General features: G+C 39.9%; 1 protein-coding gene across 1 annotated transcript; it reads right to left on the minus strand.

Moving 5' to 3' along the window:
• Positions 1-23,517, minus strand: LOC140735087 (complement C1q tumor necrosis factor-related protein 1-like). Its single transcript, XM_073059884.1, has 5 exons — positions 23,355-23,517; positions 12,225-12,368; positions 3,734-3,839; positions 1,852-2,106; positions 1-675 (listed from the first exon to the last, which is right to left on the minus strand). Exons 4-5 carry the CDS (start codon positions 2,078-2,080, stop codon positions 125-127), a joined length of 780 nt encoding a protein of 259 aa, XP_072915985.1. The 5' UTR covers positions 2,081-2,106; positions 3,734-3,839; positions 12,225-12,368; positions 23,355-23,517; the 3' UTR covers positions 1-124.

The raw sequence follows: 23,517 nt of genomic DNA on the forward strand, positions 1-23,517 counted from the left end.
ATGTCAGTGATAATTAAGCTGATTTTGATTCTAAATTCATGCAACATCCTCATAGTTTAACCATTTTACCTATAATCTAATCTGAATGATGAAAGTGACCTGAGGGTCTCAATAGCTCCTCCCCCTATTCAGACTCTGTTGGCTTGACTAAGTAGCCATTGAATGTGATGTAAACGTCAGTCTCATCGCTGTAAACAGCACTTTCCCTGGTGTTTCGGTACAGCCTGACCCACACCTCATCTTTCAGCCGCAGTTCCAGCATGACACTCTGACTCTGCATGATGCTGCGGTCACTGGGCTGGGCGTACAGGATCACCACCTCCTCTGAGTTGTGCATTAGGTGGAGATAAGTCTCCTTGAAGTTCCAGGTATGCACATTGAGGTTGAAATAGTAGATACCTGGGACGTAACAGTAGAACCTTCCAGTGAACATACTGAAGTGCTGATAGAGATTCACAAACTCAATGTCAAAGGTCAGCTGTGCCTGAAGCTCTTCACTCTCCATCCACTTCCTTCGGCCGACTGAAAATGCCGCATAATACTGTTTGCAGCTGTTCCCTGGAGTTCCTGGCAGTCCTTTGTTCCCTTTGGGACCAATAATGCCAGTGGAGCCTTTGAGTCCTTCTTTGCCTGTTTTTCCTGGCAATCCCCTCTCACCTTGCTCTCCTTTTGAACCTACAGAATAGAAATTAATGTTTTATTGTTAGCATTTTAACGTGGAGAGGGTTTAACCTTGCATGCATTTAAACAGAATTTGAGGCATAAAGCAGGCCACACAAGACAGCATGCGTATTCGCTTTTCCATAGATGCTGTCTGGCCCGCTGAGTTCCTCCAGCATTTTGTGTGTGCTGCCTGGTATATTCTGTGGTCATATTCATTTTATTTCATTATTGAATCAGCATAAGCTCTTACTCTGCTCGTGCTCATGCATTTACCAAGTGAATTCGCAGGATAAGAGGGTTGTCTCATTGAGAGAGCACTATTTGGGACTACATTCCTTGAGAGGTGACCTTATTCAGATGCGAAGGGTAAATGTCAGATGTTTTCATTAGTGAGAGAGTCAGAAACAAGGAGACATAGCTACAAGACAGGAGGCAATCAGTTAAAGCCAAGGTGCTGAGAAATTTCTTCTCTCGGAGGGCAGTGGATCTCAGGAATTCTCTGTCACTGATGATGGTGGTGGTCAGGTCATTAGATATATTTACAGATGAGATCAATAAATATTCAAATGATTGAAGAATTAAGGGTTATGGGAACTGGTACAGAAGCGGGGTTGAGACCAGTGTAAATCATCCAGGATCATATTTAGTGGTAGGACAAGTTTGAAAGGCCTGGTGCCCCACTCTTGCTCCTATTTTCTGATGTGTGCATAGCTTCTTCTTAAGTGTATTAATGAAAGAAAATCTTACATTAATATAGTACCTTTTACAGCCTTAACTGAACAACCAAGATGAGGTCCAAATAAGGATGTGAAAAACAATATATAAAGTATTTTTGAAGTGCGGTCACTGATGCCATGTACAAAACAGCCAGTTTGTGTTCAGCAAATTCCACAAGCACAAGGGTAATCATCAATAGAATATTAATTTTCCATGCAGATGAGTATGGTACATATATATACCAGGCCACTGTGAATCTGGATTTTGAATTATATGCGTCAGATTCCTCAGTGTTGTGGTAGATAAGCAGCCTGGACCACATGCTCAGTTCTTAGCAGTGGAGCTTAGAGCCTTGAGCCTCCTGTTCAGATGTAAAATGCTACCAATGAGTCATACTGACATCAAAGGGATCATTCCACATTTAGTCCCAGAGGTGAAACAAGGAATTTAGGAGAAAATTATAAATCTCACCTTTCAGTATTGTAATGTCTATCTTTGGCTTGATTTCGGGCAAGCGGTAGGTATGTTGTTCACTTACAATGTCGTGAATTTGTGATAATCCACGTGGATAAGGAGGCTTCTCCATTGGTCCACAACATCGCACACATGAAGATGGGGCCCTCTGCTTTTTAGAATGAATTCTTTTCGATAAACTGACAGAACTCAGCAGAGAAATAATCAGAGTAATGGGAGCCTTCATCCTTCAAAAGCAGTTTGAGCTGCACGCTTAAGAGTATAGAAAAAAAAAGTCAATAATCACTCTGTGCATTAGTAAATCTGGATAGAGTCACCAACCTAAAAATATTAGTTGATACAAATGATACTAGGGGAAATATTAAAAAAAATTAACAAAACCTTCCTTCCTTTCATTTAACACTAGTTTTAAAGCAAAAAAAAAATTGATAAGTAACATGCTGTTTGACTGATGGGTAAGAATCATCCAGTCAAGTAACTAACCATCGTGGAAAGGCAGGGCAACAGAAGAATCAGCATATTTTGTAATCAATATAACGTGTGCGGGGGCTGGCTGGTTGCAGACACTGAGATGGAGTGAATATGTAGTTCAACCAAAGACAGCAAGGCTGCTCCAATCCAGAGAATGGAATCTCCTTTCAGTGCACAAGCATTTTCCCTGGATATCCACAGCACCATGTGAGTACTTTCAGGATGAAGATTTAGATGGCCCAATCACCTCCTCAAACAAGAGATAAACTATCAGGTGATTATTAATAAATGTCTGCCATTCTGGTGATCCCAACATCTCACCTTAATTAAATGGATAAAATAATTAGATTATTCACATGCACAGCCATAAATAAAAAAGAATCTCAATTGTGAACCAAACAAGCATTTAACACCCTAGTGTAAAAGATTCAAAGGTCTACCCACTATTTTAAGCTCACTTTTAAGCTCACTGATGAAAAACTAAAGCACCTTTGTATATATTAATTTTTTTTTTTAATTTAGGGTTTCAGCTCAGTACCAGGCCCTTCCAGTCCCATGAGCCCACACCACCCAATTACCCCCATGTAACCTACTAACCCGTAGGTCTTTGGAATGTGGGAGGAAACCAGAGCACCGGAGGAAGACCGCACAGTCATGGGGAGAGCATCCTTACAGATGGCGGCGGGAATCAAACCTGTATTGCTGGAGCTGTATTTGCATCATGCTATCCTTTACACTACTGTTGTTGTCCCTTTCCACACCTCATGGTAAATCAGGTGGCAACCTTGCCCTTTCTTTTGCATTTGTCTGCTTTTTTCTCTGAGGCTGAGTTGCTGGTTCAATGCTCACCCCAGCATGGATGGAAAGCGTGCGAGGAACCGGCCAGATTCAAACCCGGACCTATTCAGCTTGAAGTCCAGTGCTGATGCCACCACACCACATTTTACCCTACTGTGCCACCCCCTAAATACCTGAGTAGTATTCATGCTAAATCTTGGTTGTGATTGAAATCTCAGGCTAATTTGGCAGCACTGCTGCCTCAGGATCAGATAGTTGGGAGGTTAACCACCATTCTGGAGGACTGAGCTCAAAATCTAGGCTGAAGATGTGCTTCAAGATGAGAACAAAAATAATGCCCCATCTGTTCTCGAGAAGATCCCATTTCATTATTTTGAAAAAAAAGAGCAGAATAGATCTCACAGTTCTGATCAATATTTATCTCTCAATCAACATTACTGAACACTAATTAACTACTGACTTGAGGGAGCTTGAAAACCACCACATTGCCTACATTGCAACAATGACTAAATTTCAAAATGTATTTGATTATTTGTAACGTATAAATAGTGTGCCTAGAGACTCACTAACAAGGACTCTACAACTCATGTTCTCAGTATTACTTACTTACTTTTTTATTTATTATTGGCTTCCTTTGTACATTGGATGTTTGTCAATCTTTATGATTTATAGCTTTTCACGATCTCTATTGCACTTCTTTATTTTCATGTAAATGCCTGCAAGAAAATGGATCTCAAGGTAGAACATGGTGACATATAAGCAGTTTGATAATAAATTTACTTTGAACTTTGATCATTGGGGCAATGATTTCAAAGGGACTCAACAGAAGACTTTCTTTTGATCTTTGTATAAGGCCAGTCTGTGTCAGGTTACCAGCAAACATTTTGAGACCCAAAAACACTTGAGTAGCGGCTGTGCAACACAGTCTTGGTTATTATTGGCAAAATTGAGTTAGTGGTGCACCATTTCAAAATATGCATTGCTAGTGAAACAAAGTTGCAAAGTAGTCAGAACTTGAAGGATATACAATAAGTAACACCAAGTGATTGCAATGGGTTCGAATTATTGAATAGCTCAATAGCACGGTGAAAATTATCCTACTTTACAATCCACTCAGAGCTCAGTTTAAAAAGCCATATTTATAGTCTCTGCCCATTGATTGACTCTCATACCCTGGGGCCAAATGCTCTTTTCAGCTTTTGCCATTTACAAGCAAGGAGATTTATGGACACTTTCCTTTAAATGCCAAAATGTGAATTCTTTTTTTGAAAGATCACAAACTAATATCAGGAGGATAAGTGTTCCATTTTATTTCACGAAAAGAAAGGGCTGATGTATGTTGACTATTCAGCAACATACCTTGTAAAATATTACCTTGTAAAAATAAAATCATAAAACATAGTGCACAATCTACAAACCCCATTTCCAGAAAAGTTGGGATATTTTCCAAAATGCAATAAAAACAATAATCTGTGATATGTTAATTCACGTGAACCTTTATTTAACTGACAAAAGTACAAAGAAAAGATTTTCAATAGTAAGACCAACATAACTGTATTTTGTAAATATACACAAATTTAGAATTTGATGGCTGCAACACACTCAACAAAAGTTGGGACAGAGGCATGTTTACCATTCTGTTACATCACCTTTCCTTTTAATAACACTTTTTAATCATTTTGGAACTGAGGATACTAATTGTAGTAGAATTGCAATTGGAAATTTTGTCCATTCTTGCTTGATATAAGACTTCAGCTGCTCAACAGTCCATGGTCTCCGTTGTCTGATTCTCCTCTTCATGATGCGCCATACATTTTCAATAGGAGATAGAGCTGGACTGGCAGCAGGCCAGTCAAGCACACGCACTCTGTGTCTACAAAGCCACACTGTTGTGGCCCATGCAGAATGTGGTCTGGCATTGTCCTGCTGAAATAAGCATGGACGTCCCGGGAAGAGACGTCGCCTTGATGGCAACATATGTCTCTCTAAAATCCTAATATACGCCTCAGAGTCAATGGTACCTTCACATACATGCAACTCACCCATGCCGTGGGCACTGATGCACCCCCATACCATCACAGATGCTGGCTTTTGCACCTTTCGCTGATAACAATCAGGATGGTCATTTTCATCTTTGGCACGGAGAACTCAACACCCATTTTTTCTGAAAACTAGCTGAAATGTGGACTCATCTGACCACAGCACACGGTACCACAGTCTTTCGGTCCATCTGAGATAGCTTGGGCCCAGAGAACTCGCCGGCATTTCTGCATAGAATTGATGTATGGCTTCCTCCTTGCATAATACAGTTTCAAGTTGCATTTCTGGATGCAGCGACAGACTGTGTTAAGTGACAATGGTTTTCTGAAGTACTTCTGAGCCCAGGTGGCTATAATTGTCACAGTAGCATGACGGTTTCTTAGGCAGTGCCGCCTGAGGGCTCCAAGATCACGCGCATTCAACAGTGGTTTCCGACCTTGCCCTTTACGCACTGAGATGTCTCTGAATTCTCTGAATCTTTTCACAATATTATGCACTGTAGATGTTGAAAGACCTAAATTCTCTGCAATCTTACATTGGGAAATGTTCCTGTTGAACTGACTAACAATTCTCTCGCGAATTTTGGCACAAAGGGGTGAGCCACGACCCATCCTTGCTTGCAAAGACTGAACCTTTGATCGACGCTACTTTTATACCCAGTCATGATCCCTCACCTGCTACCAATTAGCCTGCTTAATGTGGAGTCTTCAAAACCGGTGTTACTTGAATATTCTGTGCACTTTTCAATCTTATTTTAACTCTGTCCTAATTTTTGTTGAGTGTGTTGCAGCCATCAACTTCTAAATTTGTGTATATTTACAAAATACAATTAAGTTGGTCAGCAAAACTATTGAAAATCATTTCTTTGTACTTTTGTCAGTTAAATAAAGGTTCACGTGAATTAAAATATCACAGATTTTTGTTTTTATTGCATTTTGGAAAATATCCCAACTTTTCTGGAAATGGAGATTGTAAATAACTCTTCGTTAATCTGTTCAATGTCGACCTCATATTAGTTAATAATGTTATCAATCATGATTATAAAATGGATGTCAATTTGTTGCATTATTAACATTATGCCCTGTCAACTCACTGTCTTCAAAACAAAAGTCAGCCATATCAACAGTGCTCTAATGAATATCTATCACCTCTAGTTTCTCATCTTGAGTTCCTCTCACTCCACAATCTCGATGCCCTTCCATTTCTGTCCTGACTCTTATCATTCTGCCTTTTATGTGAAGGCTGTGGAAATACCTTTCCAAAATCTCACTATTGTTCTTTCCTTCTTTTAAGGTGCCTTTTTCAACCAAATTTTAAGCCACTTGACCCAATTTTCTCTCTTAGCTGAGTAATTTTTTGTTGATTACTTTCCTGCAATAACCATGGAGAATTTTCACTATAATAAGTACATTGTTATTGTTGTGTTATGTGTAATAATTTCTAGAATCAAAACAAATTTTACATAGTTCTACATATCTACAAATGCTTTAAGATGGAAAAGGGAAGCCAAATGGACAGACCACAGATTATGTTAAGTTATAACACAGAAATGAAAAGAGAATTAATCAGGATGATTGTTATCTTCCTTTTTGCCATCTGCCTAAGATCACCTCATTCTTCAAGACATCTGTCAGTGCTTCCCTCCTCCACTATGTGGCAACCCAAGTTTAGCATCAAGGACTAACCCTAACCCTAATGCATGGTAAAAATGAAGATCAGAATAGTCCCTAGAAGATCAGAGATGTAATCTATGTGTGGAGCCAAAAGAGATGGGGGATATCTTAAATGGATCTCTTGCATCTGTATTTACTTGGGAAGTGGCAGCAAGAACATGGACTCTATATAGAGATTACAGAGGAGGAGGCGTTTGCTGTCTTGAGGCAAATTAGGGTAGATAAATCCCCAGGGCATAACAAGGTGTTCCCTTAGACCCTACAGAGCCAAGTGGAGGAACTGCTGTAGCAGAGATATTTAAATCTTCCTTAACAACAGGTGAGGTACCAATTGATTGGAAGATAGATACATTACTATTGCACATCATTGCAAATTATTGCATGTTGGATTATTATTATTATGTACTTTATTATTAATAAGTCTGAACACTGCTAAATGTGTTTTGAAATGTTGCTACTGTAATGAAAGAATTTCCCACTCGGGATCAATAAAATATTTATTATTATTATTATTAATGTGATTCCACTGTGTAAGAAATGCTTTAAAAATAGAGCAGGAAATTATAGGCCGGTAAGACTGACATCAGTAGTGGGAAAGTTATTGGAAGATATTCTAAGGGACCAAAAATCTGAGAATTTGAATAGACATGTACTGATTAGGGATAGTCAGTATGGCTTTGTGCAGGGTAGATCTAACTAATCTTATAGTTTTTTTGAGGAAGTTACCAGAAGAGTTGATGAAGGCAAAGTGGTCTACATGGACTTAGGATGGCATCTGACAAGGTCCCACATGGGAGATGGGTCAAGAACGTTCGGTTACTTGGCAATCAAGATGAGGTAGTAAATTGGATTAGACATTGGCTTTGTGGGAGAAGCCAGAGAGTGGTAGTAGATGGTTGCCTCTCTGACTGGAGGTTGGGACTAGTGGAGTGCCACAGAAATTGGTGCTGGTTCCATTGCTGTTTGTCATTTAAATCAATGACCTGGATTATAATGTGGTTTACTGGATCAGAAAATTTGGTGATAACTCCTAGATTGGCTGTGTGGTAGACAGCGAGGAAGACTATCAGAGCTTGCAGTGGGATCTGAACCAGCTGGAAAAATGGGTTGAAAAGTGGCAGATGGAATCTAATGCAGACATAAATCAAAGTATTGAGTACAGGAGATGGGATGTCATTTTGAATTTGTGTAAGGTGTATAATTTGGAGTATTGCATGCAGTTTTAGTCATCTATATGCAGGAAGATGTAAGTAAGGTTTAAAGAGTACGGCAAAAGTTTACACAGATATTGCCGGGACTGGAGAACCTGAGTTATAAGGAAAGATGAAATAAGTTAGGACTTCTTTCCAGAAGATTGAGGGGAGATTTGATAGAGGTAGACAAAATTACAAGAGGTATAGATATGGTAAATGCAAGCTGGCTTTTTCCACTGAGGTTGAGGGGACTACAACTAGAGGTCATGGGTTAAGGGTGAAAGGTGAAAAGTTCCAGGGGAACATGAGGGGAAACTTCTTCACTAAGAGGGTTGTGAGAGTGTGGAAAGAGCTTCCAGTGCAAATGGTACCTGTAAGCTCCATCTCAATATAGATAGATAGAAAGATAGATACTTTATTCATCCCCATGGGGAAATTCAACTTTTTTCCAATGTCCCATACACTTGTTGTAGCAAAACTAATTACATACAATACTTAACTCAGTAAAAAATATGATATGCATCTAAATCACTATCTCAAAAAGCATTAATAATAGCTTTTAAAAAGTTCTTAAGTCCTGGCGGTAGAATTGTAAAGCCTAATGGCATTGGGGAGTATTGACCTCTTCATCCTGTCTGAGGAGCATTGCATCGATAGTAACCTGTCGCTGAAACTGCTTCTCTGTCTCTGGATGGTGCTATGTAGAGGATGTTCAGAGTTATCCATAATTTAAGATAAGTTTGGGTAGATACATGGATGGCAGGGGTATGGAGGGCTATGATGTAGGTGTAGGTCAATGAGACTAAGCAGTTGTTTAAATGGCTCAGCATGGACCTGTTTCTGTGATGTACTTCTCTATGACTCAATGACTCTATGAAGTCAATGGGCATTAAGGGAAAATGACTCCAATAGTCAGAGAGGTTACTTGCATGAAGGAAGATGTTGTAATTGTTGAAGATTGATCTGACTGGCCAGAAGCCATCATTTGTTTTCACAAATCATCCCAAACTGCTTTAAGAGCAACCAACATCAATTTATTACAGTACAGAAGCAAATCAGCTTTCAGCATGCAAAGAAATAAACTGGAAATCCACCAAGAGCTCCCATACTTCCCCACAAACTTGATGCAGGCCTTCAATCTGAAACATCTAACAATTTCTCCTCTCCACCTTTCCCCTACTGAGTTTCCCCAGCAGAATTTTTTTGTTGCTTCTGATTCCAGCATCTGCAGATTAATATGCTCCCATGTTCTGTGAAGCTGGAGAACTGTGAGTAGATAGTTCCTACATCAATCATATCACCCTCCCCCTGACTCTATCTGCCTAACTGGGAAAAAAAATCTCTCTAAACTCCTGCAGCAACAGAAAACAAGTTCGAGTCAGCTTCTAAGTATTAGCTAACGCAATTTCAGCTGCAATCAGCAATTAGAATGTGAAAAGGAAGGCAAGATTGGAAATGTCAATACCATCAGCCAACCAGAAATGTTAATGAAACTTTGGATAATCAGCAATATTTCAGGAAGGTAAAGTATAGTGTGGTTAGCCCCAAGATACTTAGTGGCTGTGAGGTGTGAATGTTTCCCAAAAACCAGACAGAATTAATGTTTCATTAGGAAGCAGTTTTGTGTTTATATACCTAGTACCAGACTAGGTTTCACCAAATTATTCAGAAGATTGGAAGGATTCTGGTGCCATGTTAGTTTAGAGGTTGGGAAAACACTGTAATATTTCAGGGCATTGGAGTTCAGAGTTCAATTCCAGTGGCTTCTGTAAGAGATTTTGTGCATCCTTTCTGTGAGCACATGGGTTTTCTCCGGATGCTCCGGTTTCCTACCACAGTCTGAAGACAAGACGAATCTGAAGGTTGGTTAATTGGTCATTGTAAATTGACCTGTGATTAGAATTGGGGTTAAATAGATGGGCAGTGTGATTCTATCAGGGTGAATAAAATAGATATGCCACCATATACAACCCTGAGATTTGTTTTCTTGTGGTAGACTTTTCTCAAATGCTGTCAATAACATTCCTTCCATTACTCTTTCAGGTAATATATTCCAGGTACTCAACACTAACTAGGTGAAGAAATGTCCCTTCTAAATCTCTTAACCCTTAACCTAAATTTGTATCCTTTAATTTTATTCACCTTGATATGGGGAATAGTTTCCTGAAGTCTACCTTATCTATACCCTTCATTATTTTAGATACCTCTCTTATCTTCCTCTACTCCCGCAGGAAAAAGAGACACAGCCTCTCCTCACATCTAACATACTCCATCCCAGGCAAAATCCTGCTAAATATCCTCAGCACTCTCTCCAGTGCTATCACATCTTTACCATAGCTTGATAATATGAGCTGTACACAAGTACTCTAGCCTAAGTCAGACCAATGTTTATAAAGCTGGAAGATAGTCTCCCTGCTCTTATATTCAATGTCCTGACTAATGAATGCCTGTATGCCATATGCCATCTACCTTCTTAACCACATAATTTTCCTGCACTGTCACCTTCTAGGATCTTTGGATTTAAACGCAAAGATTCCTCTGTTCTTCAGTGCTCCCTAGGATCCTGTTATCCAATGTATATCCTAGCCTCAGTGGTGCCCCTAAAATGCATCATGTCACTTTTATCCGGATTAAACTACATCTGCCATTTCTCAGACAATTTCACCAGCATATCAATATCTCCCTCTAGCCACACAATCAACAACTGCAATCATCATGTCATCTGCAAATCTGCAGAGTCAGACCTGCTCTGTGAAACTTGCCCTAATGCAAGCACATTTGCAGTTGGATTAGATTTGCATTTAACTCTGCATTTAACTGCTGACATAATCTTCCTACTTAATGTAAAAGAAATGTTTGTCTTCTAAGATTTAGTGCACTAAATCAAATTTAGTGAGCATAGAATGAGTAAATGTTTGGAAAAATCCTTATAAATCCTTTTTCACAGCATAAATTATTTCAAGTCCTCAAAAGCATAAATGAAGACCAGGAAATCATACAGATATCTTGAATGGGGAGATAAAATGACTTCCAGTGAGAAGTGTTTGGTGGGACAAGATTCTGATGAAATAAAATGCAAACAACAACTATAGCTGCTGGAACTCTGAAATTAAAACAAAATTTTCTGAAAACATAATGGTGGAGAAGGAAACAGAGTCAATGTTGAAGGTAAGTGGCCATTTGTCAGAATCAAGAAAAAATAGAAAGTGTTCATGCTTCAAGTTGCACAGAAGAGGGAGGATAAAAGGAAATGTCTTTGAAAGAGTGGACTCCAAGACTAACTGAAGGCAGACTCCTTTGCTTGCTTCTCCGGAAACAGCTCTATTTCTATCTTTAATATCTCTAATTTTATCTTTCAGGGCTCTTTTGAAGACACAGACGTGGAGTTACACACTGACGACAGTTCTTTGCAGGAATGGGACCTGCTGTCAGGGTTCCATAAATGGCCATTGTTCAGCATGCCAAAGGCTCGGCCTAAGAGTCTGACTTGAATTCAGAAGCCTAGGATCTCGGGGCTCTGGAGACGGGCGGATTGAGAGCCGGTGTCACAACAGGAGACCCGTGTGTCGTCGGGGAAGTTGGGATAACTGCTGCATGCCTGGAGACACGGGATCTTTGCAATCTTCAGGCACAGAGCTCGAAGAAAGCGATGTAACAGACTTTTAACATCGTAAACCAGTGAGTTGTTTGTTGCGTCTCTCTGCTCGCTGGGAACATGGAGACACCTCTTTCTCCCTTATTAGGGAGAGCGAGAACCTGTGGTACATCAAATACCAGATAAAATGCGAAGTCTTTGGGGTAACTGCAAGTCTGTGTCTTTGCTATTGCTTTGCTCATGCTTGAGTGCTCGGTGGTGGTGCCAATGTTTTACGCACGGGAATGGGGAGCTGGCGGACTTTGGAGTTCTAACATTTAACTGTCGTTCATGCTTTGGGGCACTCCTCTGTTTTGGTGGATGGTTACAAAGAAAAAGCATTTCAGGATGTATATTGTACACATTTCTCGGACATTAAATTGTACCTTTGAGGAGTGATTGAAGGATAAAAGTCATAGTGGGGCAAAATGAAAGGCGGTGGAAGCTTATCAATCAACATCTGATTTGTCTGGAAGAAATGGTATTGGAAGAAAATGAAATGGAACAGGGAAAAAGAAAAATAAGACTAGAAAGGTGAGAAACAAAAATTTGGGATCCTACCTGATTTTATTGAGCAGACACAAAGGAACAAATGGCCTTCTTTTTTACTGCTCCTGTTTCTTCTACTATAAAACTCAGCAGTTGCTGGAAATCCAAAATTTAAAAAAAAGAAGGCTGTAAAATAGTCAGCAGGTCAGGCAGTATCTGTGGAGTCAGAGAAATAAAATGGGAGCTGATTATAAAGAATCATAGAGCAATACAGCACAGCTACTGGCCCTTTGGCCCAACTAATCTATGCCAAACTCAGTGACACCCAACCAGTCGTAATTGCCTCTTTTGGCCATACCTTTGCCCTCCGTGCACTTTTTAAATGATATTGTTTCAATCAGAATCAGGTTTATTATCACTCTCTTACATAACATGAAATTTTTTCTTTAACAGCAGCAGTAAAATGCAAAGACAGAAAGTTACTATAAATTATAAATTAAATAACTTGTGCAAAAAAAGAAATAAAGAGGTAGTTTTCATGGGTTCATGGAGCATCCAAAAATCTTCTGGTGGAGGGGAAGAAGCTGTCCTAAATCAATGAGTATGGGTACTCAGGCTCCAGTACCTTTTCCCTGATGGTAGGGCATGTCCCAGATGTTGACGATCTTTAATGATTGATGCCCCCTTCTTTAGGCACTGCCTCTTGAAGACATCCTTGATAGTGGAGAGAGTTGTGCCTGTGTTGCAGCTGGCTGAGTCTACAAGCCTCTTCAGCCTCTTGCAATCCTATACATGGGAGTCTCTATACCAGGCTGCGATGCCACCTGTCAGAATGCTTTCCAGCATACATCTATAGAAATTTTCAAGAGTCTTTGATGTTACAGCAAATCTCCTCAAACTCCCAAAAAAAATAGAGCTGCTGATGTGCCTTCTTGTGATCACATCATTATGTTGTGCCAGGGTTAGGTTCTCCAAGATGCTGGCACCCAGGACTTGAAGCTGCTCACCCTTTCCACAACTTGAGGTGCATATTCTCTTGACTTACCCCTTCCTGAGTTACACAATCAATTCCTTGGCCTTGCTAATGTAGAGTGAGAGGTGGTTCTTGAAACACAAATCAACCAGCCATGTATCTCCCTCCTACACACCTCCTTGTTGGCATCTGAGATTTTACCAACAGCAGTGATGTCATCACCAAATTTGTAATGTGATGGATGTTCATGTTCCAGGACCTAAGAGGCTTATTGCTAGCCTCCACTTTCTGGCATGGCAGTATAACCTTTCCAAAAGGTCAGAGTTGTTTGTGACAAAGTTAAACTTCTAACCAATATTCCTTGCTCAGCTTCTTCTGGTAAATAAGAATCAGTCTTCAGTATTAATGTAAATAGGGAGCAATAATCAGTCTGATTAAAGGGTCAGCTTTGTAAATGAATAACCCTGTCTATAGAGCACAGGTGACTGGCTTCAGAAAAGTTGCAGACCTGACTGATTTTGTCACTTAGCAAACATGGTCACAAGCACAGTTGGTCAATCAATATTTGGGGTATCTGTGTACTGATAGTCAGCCCTCACAGCATTAATTTTGGATATCCAGGATCTCTGTCCCCAGAGGATTACTTTGTCCCAGTAAATGTATTTGAAAAAAACATCACATGCAGATAATACCACTGAGGCAACTCATCTCGCTCTTCTTGGTCACCACCCGGGCAGCTTATTCCACATATTAACCATTCTCTACATGAAAAAGTCAGCCCTTAGCTCACTTCCGAATCCTTCCCCTTTTATTATAAACCTACACCTGCTGGTTGTGGTCCCGTCTAACCTGGAATACATAGACTGTTACCATCCACTTTTTCTCGGCTTCTCTTAAGTTTAAGAAGTTGCTTCACATTCTCTTACACTCCAAGGAATAAAGACCTAGGTTGGCCAACATCTCCCTATAAATTAGGCCCTTTTGCCCTGGCAGCATGCTTGTAAATCTTTCCATTTTAACCACATCTTTCCTATAACCAGGTGACCAAAACTGTACACAGTACTCCGAGTGCAGTATCAAGAATGACTTACACAATTGCAACATAATATCCTATCTTCCATACTCAGTACCTTGACTGATGAAGGCCAGCATGCTGAATACTGTACCTTTTCCACCATCCTGTCTGTGATGCAGCTTTAAATGACCTGTGCCTGGGTCCCTCTTTTCCATTCCTCTCCAAGTACCTTATCATTCATTGTACAAATCCTTCACAGTTGACTTTCCAAAATGCATCACTTCACACTTATCTGAACATTTTAATGCATTATCTGAAATATTGAATTGTGATGTGCTTAGTTGGAAGATGAGATGTTGTTCCTCAAACTTAAATTTGCCACTGTTGTATGAGCCCAGCAATGGCACAGGAAGTTAGAATGTCAGTAAAAGTGAAAATTCAAATGATAGCAACTAGATGCACAAAGTCACGCTTGAGAACTGAACAAGGGGGCTCTGTGAAGTGGTCACACAATTTGCATTTGATTTCTCCAGTCAAGAGGAGATTACTTTGTGAGCACTGAATGCAGTGCACAGTTTTGGAAGGAGTATATTTGAGTTACAACTTCTTCATCTGGAGGAAGGGAAGAAGTAAAAGGGCAGGTTTTGTACCTTCCCCTGATGCACAGGAGGATGCCATGAGAAGGAAAATGGGTGCTGGTAGAGAGTGGTATAGCGATCAGGGAGCTGCAGAGGGCCCAGTCACTTTAGAGTGGAAAATGAGTTTGATACTGGAAGAACCTACAACATATGATCTATTGGATGCAGAGATGGTGGGGTGGAAGATGGGAGTTAAAGGAGTCCTGTCTTTGCTTGTGGATGTGAGAAGAGTGATTGAGAGGGGAAGTGCAGGAATGGAACAGACAACATTGTAAGCTCTATTAACCATGCATGGTAATTCAATATTGAAGGAAAAGGAAGATATTTCAGACACAGTGCTGTAGTTGATGCCTTCATCAGTACCAAAGGACACTGGGCCAATGGAATGGACACTGCACAGAGAGTACAGTAGATGGGGAGATGGTTGTCAACTTAGCTGCAAAAGTCTGAGCTGCTGGCTAGTCAAGATAGAGACAGAAAAGTCAAGAAAAGAAAGAGGCACAGAATATAGAACAATTCCAATGCTGAACAGTTCATCTGCTCCCATTTCCACACCCATCTCTTCCCTATACTTACCTCCCTTCCCTACTATACAACCCCAGTCTTTCCCTTCCACTTTGATCTCTTTTAATTCTGTTCACTTTCCCCCTTCCTCCTGTTTCCCTGATTCCTTTACCTACTTTGTCCCCTTCCTCACTCTCTTTCCTTTCTTTCCATTATGCTCCCTTCTCTTTCATTCCCTTTGAATCCTGTATCCTCTCCTCCTTTCCTTGTCTCCTTCAAACTAATGTGTTTCAACTTCAGAATGCAGATATGACCATGATTTAATGTCTTATCAAAAAAAAAACAGCACCCATTCATTCTTGTGCTGGATTTCTACTTTGACAATGTATTCTAAGCGATGAAGACAGACTTGAATCCCCAAACCTTTGGATCCATAATGAGAGTGATAGATACTGAGACAGGCTTAGCATGTAATGAGACACCCGTACGTCAAGTCATCTATTCACCACCTCTTCCACACATTAAGCCTTCATTGTGTAGGCTCTTCTTTATTGTGTTTATAACCAAGGCTGTCATAACCAAGAGGGCTGTACCTCGAATATACACCATCAAGGAATTAATAAAAGAAATCCATTTTGTAGAAAAACAAGACTAATATGTCAAATGTCATAATGTGGTGATATTATGCACTTGGGATTATATTATAGCTTTACTCCACAAGATATGTAGTTGGTGTTTTAATGTATTCTTACAACTATCTGTGTGTGTGTGTGTGTATATATATATATATATATATATATACACACACACATGAGACTGTACATACTCATATACAGCATGAGGCTTCTACAAAGGTTCCAGTGGCCTTGCTTTTCACTTTTGCTTAGCCCTGATTCTGTTCCTCTGTGATCTTCTGTTCTGAGGGCAACTACTTTTCTTCAAAATTAAACTACAGATTGACGTTTTTCACAATCACCTGAGAGAACAACCAAAGGCTGTTTAAACATTCATCTGATGAACTCCCATGGTGTTGCATTGCCTCAGAGCACAGTGTTGCTACCAGGGAATGCCACAAGCTGATTCAAACCAATGCAAGAACTCCTCTCAAGTTATAGGGTAACTTGCTGCAATGCTTTTTTTTCTGAGTTTGGTTGCTATTTGATTAGATGCATATACCCGCAAAATTTTCTTCTTGTTGTTGTTTGTTTAACACTTTTCTTTAGAAATAGCAGGCCTCTACATGCTCATCGCCTCATAGCACCCAGCATTTACCAAAGGATTATTTCTGCAATATAACTATTGGAGAAGTTCCAATTGCAAGTTGACAAGTATTAGCTCCTGGAACATCAGCCACCACTCCTATTTGATTCAGTCCTGAAACCTGTATCTCTCAATACTTGGTTTGAGTAGAAAAGACTTCCCACCAAAAATACACATTTATGTCAAATAAATATGCCCTTTGTTGTAACACATTTCTGTCCCTTGAGGTACATGCCAGGAGACGGACAGCTGAAGAAGGATATTTGACCTTCATTTACTGTTTTAATACAGAAAACTAGCAGTAAGTTTGTGTACTGCCAGCTCCCACAAACTGCAATATAATTACTTGTTCCTATGCTGTACTTTCCTATGTTCTGTTGTTTTAGTGATGTTTATTCGGGGTAAATATAGGCCAGGCATCCAGGGAAAATTCTTCTGTGCTGTTTTGAAATGGTGCCATAAGGCCATTAGAAGGCAGATGGAATCTTTGTTTTTACATGCCATCTTTAATACAGAATATCCCCTAACATGGAGGCAGGGAGGTATAGTTCTGATGCAGTATTCAAGTTACTACACAGGGCCTGAACTATCAATCCAGAAATTTGAGTTCAAATTCCACCATGAAAGCTGTAGAATTAATAACCGGGAAATAATCTGAAATTAAAAACTATTTTTATTTCCATTCTGAGTGGATCCGGACACTATAAGAAGGATGTCATTATGGTGGAAATGGTGCAGAGAAGATTTACAAGAATATTGCCACAGTTGGAAGACGCGAGTTCTAAGGAGAGGCAGGGTAGTCTGGGACTTTTTTCCATGCGAAGGAGGATGAGGGATGACATAATTGAAATGAATAAAATTTTAAAGGACATAGATAATGTGGGCAACCACTGTTATTCTCCATAACTAAGGGAGTCCAAAATCAGATGGCATAGATTTAAGGTGAGGGAGAAAAATTTAAGAGCCCTAAGGAGGAACTTCTTTCCATACAGAGGGTGGTTGGTATGTGGAATGAGCTGTCAGAGGCAGATGTAGAGTAAAAGAAAATCTGAGCACATTTCACCAGTCTTGGGATCATTAGACTGGCTGCCCATGTCCTTTCGGATCAATTTTAAAATCCTCTTAATTGTATATAATGCTCTGAATAATCTAATGACACCATATACTTCAGAGAGTCCATCCCCTTACATCCCTAATCATAATCTTAGATCTGCCAAAAGTGGTTTGTGCAGTGTTTCTAGAGCCAAGCATACAAGAACTGGTAATGTGCCCTTTTGCTCTTATGCACCAAAAATCCGGAATACTCTACCAACTGAGAAACACCAGGCTGGTACTTTGGAAAATTTCAAAACACTTCTAAAAACCTACTTTGTAAATTTTTCCTGCTTATAGCATTACTTAATACCTGTGATGTTGATTATATCTATCTAATTCAGTATATTTCAGTACATTTTATTCTAAATAATGTTAGCCTTTACCTATGAGTTTTAATTTTGCCTCATATTTTTGTGGCTAGTGACTTATCTTTACAATTTATTTAAAGCACTTTGAGCCTCCATCTTGATGTATGAAAGGTGCTATATAAATAAAGTTATTATTATTATTATTATTTATTACAATACTTACACAGAGAACAGAATATTATAGCACAGTATAGGCCCTTTGACCCATGATGTTGTGCCAGTCTTTTAACCGCCTCTAATATCAAACTAACCCTTCCCTCCTTCATGCCCTTCATTTTTCTTGGAGGGTTTAAAAGACAGCTGGAGAGGTATTGGATGGAAAAGGGCTAGACGTGTTACGGTCAAACATGGGCAAATGGGACTAATTCAAATAGACATTTTGGTTGGAGTGGACAAGTTTGTTGAAGGGCCTATTTCTCTGCTGTATATGGTTCTATGATAATAAAATGGTCAGACTGGCATGAAATATTTCTGATTCACTAATACCCTTCAAGAAATCTGTTAACAGTCTATATGACTCCAGACTTGGTTGATTTTTTTAAAAATCTGGAATGATCTAGCTGGTCACCCTTTTCAGAGTAGATGGGCCAGTGATGCCCCCAGCTTGAAAGATGAATGTGCAGAACCTCACTCAGCACTATACAAGAGTCTCCACCTAGTTTGAAGTACTGAAGTATCTGCAAGGGGATTTGAACCCAGAATCTCCTCCTCAAAAGGGTAAGTGCTAACAACTAGGATGGGAGATCTGATGTGTGAAGTGAAATTGACATTCAGCTCCCCAAATCTTCAGCCATCAATCCTGAATGCTCAGCATTTCAACCTCTTTTGCTTCCTTTACTCTGGGTTTCCTGATACTCTCACCAAACAAAAATATCCATGCAAGGAGATTCTAAGTATCAAAATATATTCCACTGTTTTCCTATACTTTTTAAGTGTTCAGCAATGTTTAATTTATACTTAATAAGTAATTATACTTACAAATACTTATAAATTTATACTTAATAAGATGTTGTGGGAATAACTGAGACATGGCTTCAAACGGACAGGGCCTGGGAAATGAATATTCAAGGATAAACATCTTATCGAAAGGACATTCTGACTGGCAGAGGGGGTGGGGTGGCTCTGTTTGTGAGGAATGATATTCAGTCCCTTGCAAGGTGGGACATAGAATCTGGGGATGTAGAGTCAGTATGGATAGAACTGAGAAATTCTAAGGGTAGAAAGACCCTAATGGGAGTTATCTACAGGCCCCCAAACAGCAGTCTGGATGTAGGGTGTATGTTGAATGAAGAGTTAAAAATGGCATGTCGCAAAGGTAATGATACAGTTGTCATGAGGGATTTCAACATGCAGGTAGACTGGGAAAATCAGAATGGTACTGGACCTCAAGAAATGGAGTTTGTGGAGTGCCTCCGAGATGGATTCTTAGAAAAGCTTGTACTGGAGCCTACCAAGGAGAAGGCAATTCTAGATTTAGTGTTGTGCAATGAACCGGATTTGATCAGGGACCTCGAGGTAAAGGAACCATTAGGAGGTAGTGACCATAATATGATATGTTTTAACCTACAATTTGAGAAGGAGAAGGGAAAATCGGATGTGTCAGTATTACAGTTGAACAAAGGGAACTATGGAGCTATGAGGGAGGAGCTGGCCAAAATTCAATGGAACAATACCCTAGCAGGGAAGACAGTGGAACAAAAATGGCAGGTATTTCTGGGAATAACGCAGAAGGTGCAAGATCGGTTCATTCCAAAGAGGAAGAAAGATCCTAAGGGGAGTAAGGGGCAGCCGTGGCTGACGAGGGAAGTAAAAGGCAGTATAAAAATAAAAGAGAAGTATAACATAGCAAAGATGAGCGGGAAACCGGAGGACTGGGAAGCTTTTAAAGAGCAACAGAAGATAACAAAAAAGGCAATACACCAAGAAAAAATGAGGTATGAAGGTAAACTAGCCAAGAATATATAGGAGGATAGTAAAAGCTTCTTTAGGTATGTAAATAGCAAAAAAATAGTTAAGACCAAAATTGGGCCATTGAAGACAGAAATGGGTGAATTTATTATGGGGAACAAGGAAATGGCAGATGAGTTGAACAGGTACTTTGGATCTGTCTTCACTAGAGAAGACACAAACAATCTCCCAGATGTAATAGTGGCCAAAGGAACTAGGGTAAAGGATGAACTGAAGGAAATTTATATTAGGCAAGAAACGGTGTTGGATAGACTGTTGAGTCTGAAGGCTGATAAGTCCACGGGACCTGATGGTCTGCATCCCAGGGTACTTAAAGAGGTGGCTGTAGAAATTGTGGACGCATTGGTAATCATTTTCCAATGTTCTATAGATTCAGGAACAGTTCCTGCTGATTGGAGTGTGGCTAATGTTGTCCCACTTTTCAAGAAAGGAGGGAGAGAGAAAACAGGGAATTATAGACTGGTTAGCCTGACGTCAGTGGTGGGAAAGATGCTGGAGTCAATTATAAAAGAGGAAATTATGACACATTTGGATAGCAGAAGGATCAGTCCGAGTCAGCATGGATTTATGAAGGGAAAATCATGCTTGACTAATCTTCTGGAGTTTTTTGAGGATGTAACTATGAAAATGGACAAGGGAGAGCCAGTGGATGTAGTGTACCTGGACTTCCAGAAAGCTTTTGATAAAGTCACACATAGGAGATTAGTGGGCAAAATTAGGGCATATGGTATTGGGGGCAGAGTACTGACATGGATTGAAAATTGGCTGGCTGACAGGAAACAAAGAGTAGTGATTAATGGGTCCCTTTCAGAATGGCAGGCTGTGACCAGTGGGGTACCGCAAGGTTCGGTGCTGGGACCGCAGCTGTTTACAATATACATTAATGATTTAGATGTAGGGATTAAAAGTAACATTAGCAAATTTGCTGATGACACAAAGCTGGGTGGCAGTGTGAAATGTCAGGAGGATGTTATGAGAATGCAGGGTGACTTGGACAGGTTGGGTGAGTGGGCAAATGTATGGCAGATGCAGTTTAATGTGGATAAATGTGAGGTTATCCACTTTGGTGGCAAGAACAGGAAGGCAGATTACTATCTAAATGGAGTCAAGTTAGGAAAAGGGGAAGTACAACGAGATCTAGGTGTTCTTGTACATCAGTCAATGAAAGCAAGCATGCAGGTACAGCAGGCAGTGAAGAAAGCTAATGGCATGCTGGCCTTTATAACAAGAGGAATTGAGTATAGGAGTAAAGAGGTCCTTCTGCAGCTGTACAGGGCCCTGGTGAGACCCCACCTGGAGTATTGTGTGCAGTTTTGGTCTCCAAATTTGAGGAAGGACATTCTTGCTATTGAGGGAGTGCAGCGTAGGTTCACAAGGTTAATTCCCAGAATGGCGGGACTGTCATATGTTGAAAGATTGGAGCGACTGGGCTTGTATACACTGGAATTTAGAAGGATGAGAGGGGATCTGATTGAAACATATAAGATTATTAAGGGATTGGACACACTGGAGGCAGGAAGCATGTTCCTGCTGATGGGTGAGTCCAGAACTAGAGGCCACAGTTTAAGAATAAGGGGTAGGCCATTTAGAACAGAGATGCGGAAAAACCTTTTCACCCAGAGAGTGGTGGATATGTGGAGGCCAAGTCTCTGGATGCATTCAAGAGAGAGTTAGATAGAGCTCTTATAGATAGCGAGGTCAAGGGATATGGGGAGAGGGCAAGAATGGGGTACTGATTGTGTATGATCAGCCATGATCACAGTGAATGGCGGTGCTGGCTAGAAGGGCCGAATGGCCTACTCCTGCGCCTACTGTCTATTGTCTATGATTTAAAAGTTAGACTAAGACATTAAATCCTGAAATTACAAAGCAACAAACAGATCTTCTTACGATGACAAAGTGGGAAAACATTTCTCAATGATAAATTATGGATAATTTGGGAAAGAATCATTGCAGCAAATCCAGGCAATATTTCCTTGTGCAACTAAGGCCCGAAATAACTTACTTTTCAGTTCCCATGCCCTAAAAAGAGCACATGATGGGTCAGTAGTTTTTCCTTCAATGTATACTTAAAAGGGAAAATATTTGCAATGCTTCAGGAAAGTACCGAGCACAGCCATACAGTTCTTGAACCAAGAGGCAAAACAGTAATCACTGCAGTTTCACAGTATTATGACCACTCCGATCACTGCACTAAAATGGGCTTTCGGCTAATTATGTATTATTCTTGTAAAAATCTGGAATATATTTATGTTCAGTTTATGTTTCTTTTCTTGTGAATGCTGCTTATATGATGTCAATTGCCCGTGACGCTCCTGTAAGTAAGAGTTCCGTTGCACGTCTGTATACATACACGTCTTCATGCATATGACAGAAACACAATGTTGACTTCACTAACAGTGTGCCAAAGTGGAAATATTTACTGAAGGGCTGGCACGAACAAGATGGATTGAATGGTCACTTTCTGTGTCGTTCTAAGATGCACTGCTCCTGTAAAATGGAATAAACTTAATGAGATAATAATAAACTCTCATTTTCCTTCAGATTCATGGCTGAAAGGATCACGCTTGGTACTTCTCTTCTCACTTTTACTAATTATCAAAATTAATTAGTGCAAATAAATTACATTTTTATCTCCATAAGTCTGACACGACAAATATAGTGTTAATCCCATAATATCTATTACTCCCTCTGTAATAGAAATGTGTTTTATATTAAACTGAGCCTCCGATTATCCTTTTACCAAGTGAGAGGCCAGAAACAATAACCAAACTGCACAACGACGACCCAGAGGAACAATGAATTCAACAAACAATTTTCAGCAGTTTTAACTGTGTACAATGAAACAAATACTTTCACCAGATCAAGCAGTTGATATCATTTCATTGCCATCATACATCCAACGCTCTTAGCTAGCGATCATCTATCATTAAAACACAATTTACAAGTCTTAATCAAAATTTCACATCTCAATCCTTATGTGCATATTATTAATTGTAAGCACTAACAAAGACAAAGAATCAATCACAGTTATTACAAGTAATACTTATTTTGGTCGCTATGCCACAAATACATGTAATGGAGAAAGAGCTGCTCAGTCACTGAAAGAATCATAGACCATTCAGCCTATTGTTCCTGTTCTGTCCAATTAGTTCCATTCCCCTGATCACCCCCTAGCCCTGCAATATTCTTCCCATTGAATTTACCTATCTGACTATGTAATGATTTAATAAGCATTCATTATTTCTATATGCCTGAAGTGGTCGAATGGTGAGATTATACACTTGATGATCTATATGAACCCATGAAGGAGCACTGGGTCAATGATCTGAATAAGGTAAAATACTACCACCTCCATTTGCCTGGTTTTAAACAACTTACCTGAGGGTTGTAACCATTCTTTCTCAAAGAACCATCTGCAGTTATTATGAATGCTCGCTGAACTCTACGTGGCTGTCTCTCCCTCCACACTTGAGATGCCAAAGTCGGCCACAATTTAGGTGCTGATCTGATCCCTGCTCCCGTTTGCCTCTGCAGGAAGGTC

Source organism: Hemitrygon akajei, chromosome 11 (genome assembly GCF_048418815.1).
Source record: "Hemitrygon akajei chromosome 11, sHemAka1.3, whole genome shotgun sequence".
Taxonomy (NCBI): Eukaryota; Metazoa; Chordata; class Chondrichthyes; order Myliobatiformes; family Dasyatidae; genus Hemitrygon; species Hemitrygon akajei.

Excerpts from the sequence above, each read along its gene's own strand:
- LOC140735087 (XM_073059884.1), bottom strand. The coding sequence starts at position 2,080 with ATGAAGGCTCCCATTACTCTGATTATTTCTCTGCTGAGTTCTGTCAGT. Across the intron at positions 676-1,851 it reads AGACATTACAATACTGAAAG|GTTCAAAAGGAGAGCAAGGT; the intron begins GTGAGATTTATA and ends TCTATTCTGTAG.